We start from the raw sequence: 12157 nt of genomic DNA on the forward strand, positions 1-12157 counted from the left end.
AGAAATATTGCTTGTATCAGCATTGTTGGTAGTTGTATGTTAACTATGCACTAAATACAACCAATAAAAAATGAATTGTAAGATATTGAAACAAAATTGCTTAATTAAGTGTATTGTTTTTCCTAGGTAGAACAACATCATTGCTTATTGGAAACCAAAATTGTCTAATTCCTTCTACATTATTACCTAATTTAGAGCCAAGTTATTGCCTAATGAAAAAAGGAAAAGAAAAGATATACATCACTATTCAATTGCTCTAAACAAAGTCAAGCTGCAGCTGCCAGCATCCGACAAAAATACCAGCAAAGCTATTGGATAGGTCTAACTACATGAAGAAAAACACATTGACCTAGAATTCAATTTACTGGCCAAGAAAGCAAGCCATGACTCAAACAATGAAACTAGCAGTTGCAATGCTATAGCATGAGAAAAGGCCTTCCATGTTCCCGACATCTGAAACATTGCTAGATTGTAACACATATTATTGCCTATTTGAAATAATATTATTGCCTAATTCATATATATTATTGCCTAATCAAGAACCAATGGTGCTTGTATCATAAAAAATGTAGGATCTAGCACAAATAATGCCACAACAAGAGGAAAGGAAAAGCCTATAATTGTGGGGTGAAAACATGATCTATTATTCTGGTTAAATATATGTGCCTGTAGATCCGAATCATATAATGGTGCAGATCTCAGTTTATTATATCTGGTTCTGCCAGTGATTGAGAGTACTTTTGCCTAACTATAAGCAACATCACTAACTAACAGAAAATAATGTACTTGCTCTCACTACATATGTAATTATTTACTTGACCTGGTTCATATTGCACATCATATCTGCTTCATGCTTTGTACTTGATACCCCTTGCTGAATAATTTTGGAACCTGCAATGTAAGAATAGAAAAGAGAAATTAGAGAAGAAAGAATGCTGTAAAAATTGTCCAACATTTGCATTGTTTTGCCTTGACCTTGCCACAATATTGCTTGATTATAGTACATTTATTTGCCTATTCTCATAGCTATTATCATTATTTTCTAACTGCTTAATGATGTTGGTGGCATCCCAACTATAAACCCTGATACCCAAACTAATCTAGCTGCCGCGGGTTGTGCAACTACATCGCCAAACATAAACAACCTACCAAGATCAAAAGTTGAACGGTATAAAAAAGAGAAAATATGCTATAGCTGAGGGGATGAATGCACAAGTAAGCAGGAAATAAGTGCAGGATTTGCAAGTCAACCAGTCCCACTACTCCAAAAATGTATAGAGCAATAAGCAAGAGACTTTTGATTTAGAAAAGGCTTGTGTTTGTTCATCTATTGAAACCTAATCTATTTGGCCTATGATCGTAAGGTAAAAGATTTCATTCCAGACAAAAAGAGAGTCTATCACATGAGACTTATGAAAGTGCTTGAACTGAACATTTAAAATTCTATTTGAATAGTATTTAAATGCCTATTGAAATTCATTAAAATGCTTCTGATAATGCTAGTAGAAAGGTTTGTGGGTTGCAAACATCCGGTTTGTAGTTTTGCACTTGCTTAGTCAAGCCACCAAGCTAGTTTACAAAAAATTGCAAACGAAAACAATATAACTATATACTTTCCACTTACAGTTACAAAGGCTACAAAAATTAGATGAGTAGGGAACAACCCACCCCGCTTGGCTTTGATGCTGGTTCTGTGCTCTTGACATCATACTGAAAATTCCTAGGACAGGGGAGAGGGCGGGATCATCATTAAAAAAAGCAGGTTCATAGACTAGCCCCTAAAGCTGCCTGGGAGAAAATTGCCCGAGAGAAAACTAGTGGATGATAGACACAAAGAAAAAAGCTGATGCACAAAGCAGTTAAAAATTAGCTGCATAGATGGGGTTGCCTAATGTTCCTTGTGTATTTGCCTAATGGACAACATGAATTTGCCAACAGTAAACCATGTTATTGCCTAAAAATACCAATGTGTAAAAAACAAACTGAACAATGGATGGGGTTGCCTAATGTTCCTTATGTATTTACCTAATGGACAATATGAATTTGCTAACAGTAAACCACATTATTGCCTGAAAATACTAATGCGTAAAAAATAAACTGAACAAAAAAATCACATAAGCGTACCTCATTGGATGGTTGAGGGCGCCCTTGTTGCTGATTTTGGCCCCTTGGCATTGTAACAATTGAGCCGAAAAAAGAACTGCACATTTTAAACGAGGTGTGGGGAGGAATCTTAGTGCTGATAAAAATGCAAATACGGCTAAAACACACATAATGACTGCTATGTGGTGTGTGCTAGAAAGTGACCTTACGCTATAGCTTTACAAGACTAAGGGAGGGGATATCTCTCGATGAGTGCTTACTGGGAAGCAGATCGACACTCCTTGAGATCTTCTCGACCCGCCATGGATCATTGGCACCCCTGATAGCAGGATGACGGAATCGAGACTTGTCTTTGTTCACAGAGGACTCCTCTTCGTCCCATTCGATTTGAGTTTCCCCTCTACCAAAAAATTAGAAAAATAAACCACCCAGATGAAATAGATTCCGACCCAAAAACAAATCATGTACAAACCATTTTCCGCCTTCTTGTGAATCTGCTCCTCCGCCACCAACTGAATCTCACCACATCTCTGCTGAAAAATCCCTAGGAAAAAAAATTCCCAAATTCAAATCGCTGCAATGAGAAAACGGGTGAGCATCAAACAAATCCATGGAGGAGGGCGGGGAGTCGCTGGTGTGAGGGAGGAGGGTGGGGGGTCACTGGCTTGAGGGAGGATGGTGGAGGGAGGAGAAGGGCGGGAGGTCGATGGCTTGAGGGAGGGCGGTGGAGGGAGGAAGAGGATGGGCGCCTCCTGCGTGGGCGAGAGCACGAGGGGCTCCCCGTCCCGCCCGTGCCCTTTGCCGCTGCCTGCTTCACGTACTCGGCCGCCGCCTCGCCGGTGCTCAGCATCGCGTCCCTAGCCTTCGCCGCCGCCTGCTTCGAGTACTCCGCGGTCATTCCGGCCGCCCCGGCAGTGGCGTCCTTGGCCCTCGTGGCCGCCTGCTTGATGTAGTCAGCTGCCGTCCCCGTGGCCTCCCGGGCCGTCTTAGCTGCGGCCTGCCCGCCGCCGGACGAGGAGAGGGCCTCGGCGCCGCAGATGGGGCGGCGGGGTCGAGGAAGGAGGTGATGACGCTTTCACCCGCGTAGAGAGAGGGGAGAGAAAAATGGAAGGAGGTGAGAAATACTGAAATGATGGCCCGGACGGTGGATGGATGCCTGATGGACTGGCCGTTCAGAAGCCCAAACATACGACCGGTTGGTTTGTAGTCTACCAACTTTTTGACCGTTGCCAATCCGGCAGAATAACATAGTAAACTTGGGAGTAGGGATGAAAACGGTCGGAAACGGTCGGTGAAAGACTCCACCACTTTTACTTTCACATTTTTTTATCGGAAACGAAAGCGGTACGATATTTTCGGAAACGAAAATGGCGCCGGTATTCCAGTAATTTCGAAAACAAAAATATACGGTCGAGAACACATCGATAACGGTCGAAACCCATCAAAACGGTATTTAAAAAACAATAAACATATCAAACAATAGAGCATAACATTAACAATATGACTTGACACATCTCATATGCAAGTAGTGAAGATTCGATTAAGATATTAATCCAAATATCGAACCAATCCATGATAACTGACATATAATAGTATGCACGATAGTATGGCACAAAGTTACACACAAGATACGTGACATAGTCATACATGATCATTAACCAAATTCAAATAGAGACTTAAAGCATGCCATTAAGAATAGTACTAGTACAAGGCCGCAAGCTGCCTATGCCTACAGCTGAACCTCAGGCATGTCATCATCATCACCTGCCACATAATCATTATTGACCGGTTCTGAAAATTCATCCTACAAATATAAAAATATATTAGTACTCATATTATCATACCAAAATACAAAACCAATAGCTAATAATGGAATGAGAAGAACCAACCTCACGGGGATCACTGCCTCACTGGGTCAGGGAGTGAGAGTGGGGGATTTTGAGGCTAGGGTTAACCTGAAAGGCTGGGCCAGTAGGAAAGCCCGCGAGCTATTGTGCCGAGAAAATATGTGTTGTGCTGGGCTTCAAATACGATAGGATCTCTAAAATACGGTAATACCGACGGTAAATTACCGCATAAATACGGTAATTTTCGAAAACGGTCGATAGAGGCTGAAATTATTTTCGCTTTCAGTTTCGGATAAAAATACCATTTTCGTTTCTATATTTTCGGTAGCCGTTTTCATTTTCATTTATACCAGAATCTCGGTAAAACCTCGAAAACGGTTCCCGGTAATCGAAAATTTTCGTTTTTGTTTTCAACCCTACTTGGGAGTACTTTTTAAGAAAGGAAAAAAAAGAAATGAAGAAATGAGAGCCCCACGGATCCATAGACCCGTGCCACCACATTGACCAAACACCATCTTCCCCGCCCGGCCGCCCGCCACTAGCTTATCCTTCCTCTCCTTCTTCCACTCCATCCCCAACCAAAGTCAGCGGCTGACACGGACGCCGGCGAGCCGCGCGGCCGGAGGACCCCCGACTCCTGCCCAGCACACCGCCGGCCTCCGAAGCCATGTCCTCCGTCCACTTCTTCCCCGCCGCCTCCCAGACCCGGGTCCCGGCCCGCCTCCTCAAGCCCTCCGCAAAGCCACCGTTCCCGTGCCCCCGCGCCGTGTCCACCACTGCCTTCCACCACGGCGGCGGCAATGCACACGCGTGGCGCCGCCCGCACCTCCGGCTGCGGCGGGGGGTCCGCGCCCCCGCGGCTCCCGCCGAAGCGCCGCCCGTGGGCCCCGACGGCGGGAGCGGCGGCGGCGGCGCGGGAGGAGGCGGCGGCGGGGAGGACGAGGAGGAGGAGGGGGTGAGGAAGGAGAAGGGCCTGTTGCCCGAGTGGATGAGCGTGACCACGGAGGACGCCAAGACGGTGCTGGCCGCGGTGGCTATCTCGCTCGCCTTCCGCTCCTTCATCGCCGAGCCGCGCTTCATCCCTTCGCTCTCCATGTTCCCCACCTTTGACGTCGGCGACCGCATCGTTGCCGAGAAGGTGCGTTTTTCTCCCTCTCCCTCTTCCCAGTCCTGTGCCCGCCTTTCATTCGTAATTTTGGTCGTGCGCTGAGTTCCGGTTGCTGCTTGGAACTACGGTTGATAAAATTGTTAAGTATTTCGAATGATTTTATGTTTTCTGACACATTCATGTTGTTATTAATCAGCGGTGCAAGTTCATTGCAAACACATTTTGCTCTTTGATAATCAGTTCAGTTGGTCCAATCTGAGTTACTATCTGGTTGCTTTATCTATTGTTGTCATAGGCTCATGTAGGTCTGCGAATTGATATACAAACTGTGAGAACCGCCCAATTTGAAACTATTTTAAATGAACCGTCGGTCATTATCATCCAGATGTGAGTTAACACGTGCTCTGCTCGAGCTCGAGGAGGAAGAGGAGGGGAATGGGGAACGGGTTAGCACGACGCCCTCGTTGCAGATAAGGACGCGGGAGGGAGGGCGCGCGCGGCACGGCTGCCGAGGATGGTCGGCACGTGTCCCGAGGTTGGCCGGCGGTGGGACAACGCGTGCGGTGCGGCGCCGAGCAGAACAGAGAGAGGAGGAGATGGAGAGGCTGACGGGTGGGCCCGGCGAGGAAAAAATTATTTATTTCTTTTTTTCCTTGGGCTGTGACACAAACAAGACCAAAATTTTCCATTTCAGTGTATTTTGTATACCTGATATGAGCTCATTTAATTACTTAAAGGTTTAAACTGGGCTGGCTTACTTTTGTAGAAGCTCCTGGAGTGTATCAGTACCTTCATTCTGAAATATGACTTCTAATTCGTTAATAGTATCTTTCATTGAAAAGAGCATGTTAGTCTGCAGCAAGAAAATACTTTCTCCATGTGTTCAGATAAATCTTGATATCAACTGCAACCAGAAAGGATGTGATCCTATATCCTATGTTCATCCATACTTCTCATTATCTTATTGCAGCCTCAAAACTGATGCTCTGTAGTTTCAAAAATATAAAGGCAAAATATTTTCCGCTATAGTGGTAAATATGCAGTGACTGAAATGTCAAGAGAGTTTTCCACACTTTCACTTCCATAGTAGAACAGGAATCTCTTGTGTACAAGGTTACTTGTTCTCCTTACATCATATGGAACACCTATGGCTAGACATATATACGCATCAGAAAGTTGACGTTGTGAGCAATGGATGGTTTCTTGTATTATGTTTTGCTCAACCATCGTACCAAGCAGTCAATTTAACCTTTTAGATTTTAGTTACCTGTAACCAAGCTTGAATTACATGTTTTGGTTCAGTTCATAACACAGAGCAGTATGCCTGGGGATCTATTTCATTGAATTAAGCCTGTGATGTATTTTTGTATCGAAAGCGGCCTGTGACGTATTTGAAGGAAATATGTTTATATGAGATCTGAATAATGGTTTCATATTTAAGAATATGCAAACTTTTATTTTTGGGAAAAGACCAACAATTAAGGGTGAATAATTGCACATTATACTGCTTCTTCAATTTGGGACCAATTTAAACTGCAAAAATTGAGTACACAAAAATACTGTATATCTCCTGTTAGCAGCTCCAAAGTTCAGAAGCCATTTTTTACCATATTATAGAGCTTCATTTTTTATTTTCTTTAGGTTATATGATCCTTAAGACACAAGTATGTGATAGTTATCATGAACGGGGTGTTATGCGTCTGTCAAGCAGCACTTAATTAATGGCTAATGCAGTTCGAAGATAATATTGCTTGGCTTTATTAACTTTTTTTTTCTTGTTTGTAGACCAGTTCGCTTTAGTTTTCAGTATTTTGTAAGTAGGGTGGTTTGTCTAGTCCACTTGATTTTTTCATGATGACACTATGCAATGCTATTACTGTTTACCTACAGATGTTTATTGGTTCTCATTCATTCTGGATTTGAAATATTCTATTTGCTAAGTAAGAAAAGAAGTTGTTCCATTCATTCCATAATTGACCATGTGAAAATTTATCAGGTTACTTACTACTTCAGAAAGCCATGTGTAAATGACATAGTAATTTTCAAAAGCCCTCCAGTGCTACAGGTACTTACATGTTAAGTATTTTGTACAATGTTTCTTGATGGTATATTATGTTGATTTGAAATCTTTGAGTATTCTTTTTCAGGAGGTTGGATATACTGATAATGATGTTTTCATCAAAAGAGTAGTTGCGAAGGGGGGCGATGTTGTTGAGGTTTGGGTTTTAGAACAGAGCCTGTTCTTTTTATGTGTGCTGCTATCTCCCTTGAGTGTTAGTACTGCATAATTTTATTTTTGGCCACGAACTCCTAATTTGTAGCACTACTCTCCTAAAGCCGAACAAGTATTTTCCACCTGAAAGGTTAGGATGTAGCAACTAGCAACATATTCTTAACATTGTTTGGTTGTCTGGTTTGTCTATTGCTTTTATTATGCAATCGGTTGTTTTTATTACTGTAAACCAATCCCAAATATCATGTTAAAAGGGACTGAGACCCTGTTTCAATAGATCCCATATGGCATTATCCTAAAGAAATCATCACTTCGCTATCACCATTTTGTGGATGTTGAATTCAAATGCACACGAGCCTTTGCCCCATCATAACTGTGCATACCAGGCACAATGGAAGTGACTAGGCTACGACGGATTGTGATACCATTGCCTATGTTGGTGTAGATGTCAAATCTGAGGTCTCATTCTCCCTAGGTTGTGTCCGCGGCTACTGTCTGCTGATTTCCATGATGTGCTCGCAACAGCTAATTAATTTCTGTGTCATACTAGAATGCCCAGAAGTCGTGAAGTGCTCTAGTTTTGAAGGACATAGAAATAACAGTGAAAGCAATGGGACAAAAAACAATCCTATGGGTTAATTCAATTGGCCAAAATCGTGTGTATGTATTAGTTTTAATGTAAGTTTGTTTTGGAGAAGTTCAAGTACTAGTGTACATTAGAAGATACTGTGCAATTTACTGATGTTTAATTGTTTGGTACATTGCAGGTTCATGAAGGAAAACTTGTTGTGAATGGTGAGGCTAGAAAGGAAGAATTTATTCTTGAGCCACCTTCTTATGACATGAACCCAGTGGTAATTTTTTTTAGAAGCTAATCAATGACACTTGAACTCATTGCATACATTTTATATGTTTTTCCCAGTGGGATTTATGCATGTAATATAAATGGCACACGGATGTTTTGTTGGACTATGGACCCCCCTGCAGTTGCTGTGTATCTGCTGTTGTTTGTTACAAGAATTTCTGTCATAAGACCCTAGTTGACAATATATCTTGAAAAAATTCTATAGAAGATTCGCATTTGTCAGTTGCTCAATGCTATAAAAAACCAACGAGAATTTATAGTTGCATTTTTTTACACAATAGAATACTCAACTGCAGCAAGTGCCTACCAGCATACTCATAATATTGTTTCTTGAACACTTTCTTTTGTCTATGCATGAAAATTGTCTATGTGCTAGATTTTTGTTCCAATATGTATAAGAATATATTCATTTGTTATTTGTTTAACCTATTTAACCATTTTGTTGTATTCATCCTAGATTTTTGTTTCAATCAATACGTATAAGAATGTATTCTTAACTTACTTAATCATGTTTATGCTATCTTTACTTGCAGCAAGTACCTGAAAACTCGGTTTTTGTAATGGGAGATAACCGGAACAACAGTTATGATTCCCATGTGTGGTAATATGCCAAATTTCTGCTGATATTTCTCATGTTGCCAAATATTTCACCTCAAGAGTTCAACTAAATTAACGGGCACAATTGCACATCCTTTTTCAGGGGCCCTCTTCCAGCAAAGAACATATTGGGGAGATCGGTTTTCCGGTATTGGCCTCCTGGTCGCATAGGTGGCACAACCAAGGGTTGCCTCAACCCTGAACTGAGCCCTGAAACAAAGCCAGGATCCCTTATTGATGTCAAATTGACCAAGTAGAAGTCGATCAATTAGTTATTGTGCCGTTAGGTTATTCCTCTTTTTTGTAGAATCTAATAGAGGAATAATTTATTCTGGCATCTAGCTCTACTAGAAATCAGAGAGGGGAACACATTCCGTTCTCCCTGCGATTGGGGTCGAAGGGCGAAAGGCACGGAAGCCATTTTGTCGCAAGGTTTCACCTCCCTTTCAGCCTTGTTGAATTGTATACTCCTAGGAAACTTTGATATTCATCTTCCATCAGTGGGAAGGTGGATGACCTAATCAAGCAGGAACATATGATTTCATTGCCGAAATCTAGAGCCTGGAGCATCGTCATGTAATGTAGCACTTGTGCATGATCATGACAAGCATGTTGATCTTGTAAATGGATAACAACACGTGTGTTCAATGTGCACGCGCCATTGATTCGTCTGTAAATTAAATGTTCAGGTTATACATTTGAGCTTGTAGTCTCAACCAGAAATTCATCATGAAACTAAATGTTGCACAAGGTTTCGAAGAGTATCATTGTGCAGAGCATCACTTGTTTCTGAAATCTCCTCTAGCCAAGGTGGAGCTGGCTGGATATTCATGACGGCGTAGTCCCAACCCGGTGATCCGGCCGGTGACGTGCGTGTGGACGCTCGGCTCAACGACCTGCCGCCGCATCTGCCACTGCCTACCACCGGCTTTGCTTCCGGCGGCGACGAGCCCAGGATCCACTTCCAGCCAGATTCCCTCCCGGAACGCCGGCGATCCCGATCCTTGACGCCACCGCGGCACTGACTCTGCTGACTAGAGTGCGGAAGCGGACATGGACACGATAAGGAAGGCACCCCGGCCCCGTGCCCCCGTCCCGTCCGTCCCCTTTTGCGCCTCGGCACGCCTCGTCGCCGTCTTCTCGGCGCGAGGTCACGCTCGTCCTCGCTTCGGCGACACAGCACCCGCACCTGGAGTCTGGAGACTCTGGGCTGCTCCGTGTCAGCGCGCACGCGTCTCCTCCTCATCTTCATCCCGCGACACCCCCGCACGCCACGCGCTCGCATGTGCGATGCCTGCCCGGCCGCCGTGCATGTGTATATGTATCAGTCGCCATTTGTACCGGCTGCTACCTCGGCCATTCAGTTCGGAAGCCATTCGTCTACGAACAAGATAGTAGCAGCAGCCTCCTCCTCCGATCCGCAGCCGTACGTGCGATCGACCGATCCTTGTCTAGCGAGACGGACATGGCCGGAGCCGCCTACGCCCGGGCGGCGCTCGCGCTCGCGCTCTGGTGCGCGCTGGCGGCCGCGGCGGCCGGGCAGACCGGCAAGTGGCTGAGAGCACACGCCACGTTCTACGGCGGCGCCGACGCCTCCGGCACCATGGGTAAGCCCCACCTACTACCTGCCGCTCGATCACAACGCACGCGGCGTGCTATTGATTCTAGTAACGGCTGATGCGATGCGACGAGACCGACCTATCCTTGCATTGCAGGAGGCGCGTGCGGGTACGGCAACCTGTACGCGCAGGGCTACGGCACGCGCACGGCGGCGCTGAGCACGGCGCTCTTCGCCGACGGCGCCGCCTGCGGGCAGTGCTACAAGCTGGTGTGCGACCGCAAGACGGACCCGACGTGGTGCAAGCCCGGGGTGTCGGTCACCGTCACGGCCACCAACTTCTGCCCGCCCAACTGGAGCATCCCCAGCGACCGCGGCGGCTGGTGCAACCCGCCGCGGCCGCACTTCGACATGGCGCAGCCGGCGTGGGAGAAGATCGGCGTCTACCGCGGCGGCATCATCCCCGTCATTTACCGAAGGTAATTACAATCCGCAACATCGATCGATCGATCGATCTCCAAGTAAATAAACCAAACTGCAACTGGATGCATGGTTTGCAGGGTGTCGTGCGTGAAGAAGGGAGGGGTGCGCTTCGCCATCAACGGGCACGACTACTTCAACCTGGTGCTGGTGACCAACGTCGCCGGGCCGGGGTCCATCAGGGCCATGGACGTCAGGGGGTCCCGGTCGCCGGACTGGATGTCCATGGCGCGCAACTGGGGAGCCAACTGGCACTCCCTCACCTACCTCAACGGCCAGGGGCTGTCCTTCAGGGTCACCGTCACCGACGGCCAGACCATCGTCTTCGCCAACGTCGTGCCGCCCAACTGGAGGTTCGGCCAGTCCTTCGCCAGCAACCTGCAGTTCAAGCTCTGAGAAAGCAAAGCGTACTAGCTGGTTGCCATTTCTATAGGAAACTAAACTTATTATTACCTGCTTGGAATTCAATCAAAAGATATTTTTGTTGATTGCTTGCGCTTGTAGAGCATGCATGCATGCTGTGTGATGTACATAAAGAGATTTTAATTTATTACTCATTTCATGTAGCTATGCTCAAATTAATTACTCCGATTATTTGTGATCATAATCGCAGAACAAAAAGATAAAAATGATCTTGTTGGTAGACAAAAGTGCAAAAATGAGAAACGCGGAAATGGTCACTCCATAGGAAAATTATGTTAAAAAAAGGTCATTGTTTTCTTATGAAATTAGCAAAGAGATGGGTTTATGTGGTGCCTCACAAAAGAAGCAGAATACATGGTGAGAACAGGTGGTTGTTGTAGATGCTAGATAGCAAAATGGATCAGTACAGTATATACTGTCCTTTTTCGAAAAGAAAAAAGACTACTGTTGTAATTCCTTTGAAATTTCTATAAATTTCATGTTTCCTGTGTTCCAAGGCGTGAGAAACTTTTAAGAGGAATATATTTCATTTGATCCAAACGAGACCTGCTAATTAACTTGTGCGAAGTGAAGTCAATGGACTTGAACTGACACGTACACAAGCTATGTGCCTCTGAGGCTCTGACTTCTTGACCTAGCTTGCATAGCAAATAGTCAAGCAACCCTACGTCGTTGAGGACTTAATTCCAAAGGCTATGACACCTTTACGTACTATACAAGTTCTTTTTTTTCTTGACCCGGGTTAGCGCTGTTTCACTTCGATACATGGCGCGCGCTGCTAGAATCCCGTGGGTCCCCTCCAACAACAAAAAAAAGAAAAGTTCCTTTTGGTCGCCCCTCCACTTCTGTACTTTTCCCCCCTTTTTCTTCCGTTTCGCTCGCCATGGATGGCTCTCATAGCCTCATACCAACATCATCTCATCCAGCAAGTTCGCATCTTTAC

At 44.9% G+C, this 12157-nt stretch overlaps 2 protein-coding genes and 1 long non-coding RNA gene across 3 annotated transcripts; 2 read left to right on the forward strand and 1 right to left on the reverse strand.

Moving 5' to 3' along the window:
- Nucleotides 1-822: 822 nt before the first annotated feature.
- Nucleotides 823-2416, reverse strand: LOC120653985. Its single transcript, XR_005666920.1, has 3 exons — nucleotides 2364-2416; nucleotides 2125-2200; nucleotides 823-891 (listed from the first exon to the last, which is right to left on the reverse strand). It is a non-coding gene; the product is annotated as an uncharacterized LOC120653985 (long non-coding RNA).
- A 2072-nt stretch (nucleotides 2417-4488) lies between these two features.
- Nucleotides 4489-9493, forward strand: LOC120655335 (chloroplast processing peptidase-like). Its single transcript, XM_039933090.1, has 6 exons — nucleotides 4489-5088; nucleotides 7055-7123; nucleotides 7206-7274; nucleotides 8059-8145; nucleotides 8690-8757; nucleotides 8857-9493. Exons 1-6 carry the CDS (start codon nucleotides 4618-4620, stop codon nucleotides 9008-9010), a joined length of 918 nt encoding a protein of 305 aa, XP_039789024.1. The 5' UTR covers nucleotides 4489-4617; the 3' UTR covers nucleotides 9011-9493.
- Nucleotides 9494-10218: 725 nt separating this feature from the next.
- On the forward strand, nucleotides 10219-11316 carry LOC120653363 (expansin-A13-like). Its single transcript, XM_039931121.1, has 3 exons — nucleotides 10219-10360; nucleotides 10469-10790; nucleotides 10872-11316. Exons 1-3 carry the CDS (start codon nucleotides 10219-10221, stop codon nucleotides 11185-11187), a joined length of 780 nt encoding a protein of 259 aa, XP_039787055.1. The 3' UTR covers nucleotides 11188-11316.
- The last annotated feature ends 841 nt before the right edge of the window (nucleotides 11317-12157 follow it).

Source organism: Panicum virgatum, chromosome 1N (genome assembly GCF_016808335.1).
Source record: "Panicum virgatum strain AP13 chromosome 1N, P.virgatum_v5, whole genome shotgun sequence".
NCBI lineage: Eukaryota > Viridiplantae > Streptophyta > Magnoliopsida > Poales > Poaceae > Panicum > Panicum virgatum.

Coding starts and splice junctions, on each gene's coding strand:
- LOC120655335 (XM_039933090.1), top strand. CDS start 4,618: ATGTCCTCCGTCCACTTCTTCCCCGCCGCCTCCCAGACCCGGGTCCCG. Junction 5,089..7,054: donor ACCGCATCGTTGCCGAGAAG/GTGCGTTTTTCT, acceptor AAAATTTATCAG/GTTACTTACTACTTCAGAAA. Junction 8,758..8,856: donor AGTTATGATTCCCATGTGTG/GTAATATGCCAA, acceptor ATCCTTTTTCAG/GGGCCCTCTTCCAGCAAAGA.
- LOC120653363 (XM_039931121.1), top strand. CDS start 10,219: ATGGCCGGAGCCGCCTACGCCCGGGCGGCGCTCGCGCTCGCGCTCTGG. Junction 10,361..10,468: donor CGACGCCTCCGGCACCATGG/GTAAGCCCCACC, acceptor CTTGCATTGCAG/GAGGCGCGTGCGGGTACGGC. Junction 10,791..10,871: donor ATCCCCGTCATTTACCGAAG/GTAATTACAATC, acceptor CATGGTTTGCAG/GGTGTCGTGCGTGAAGAAGG.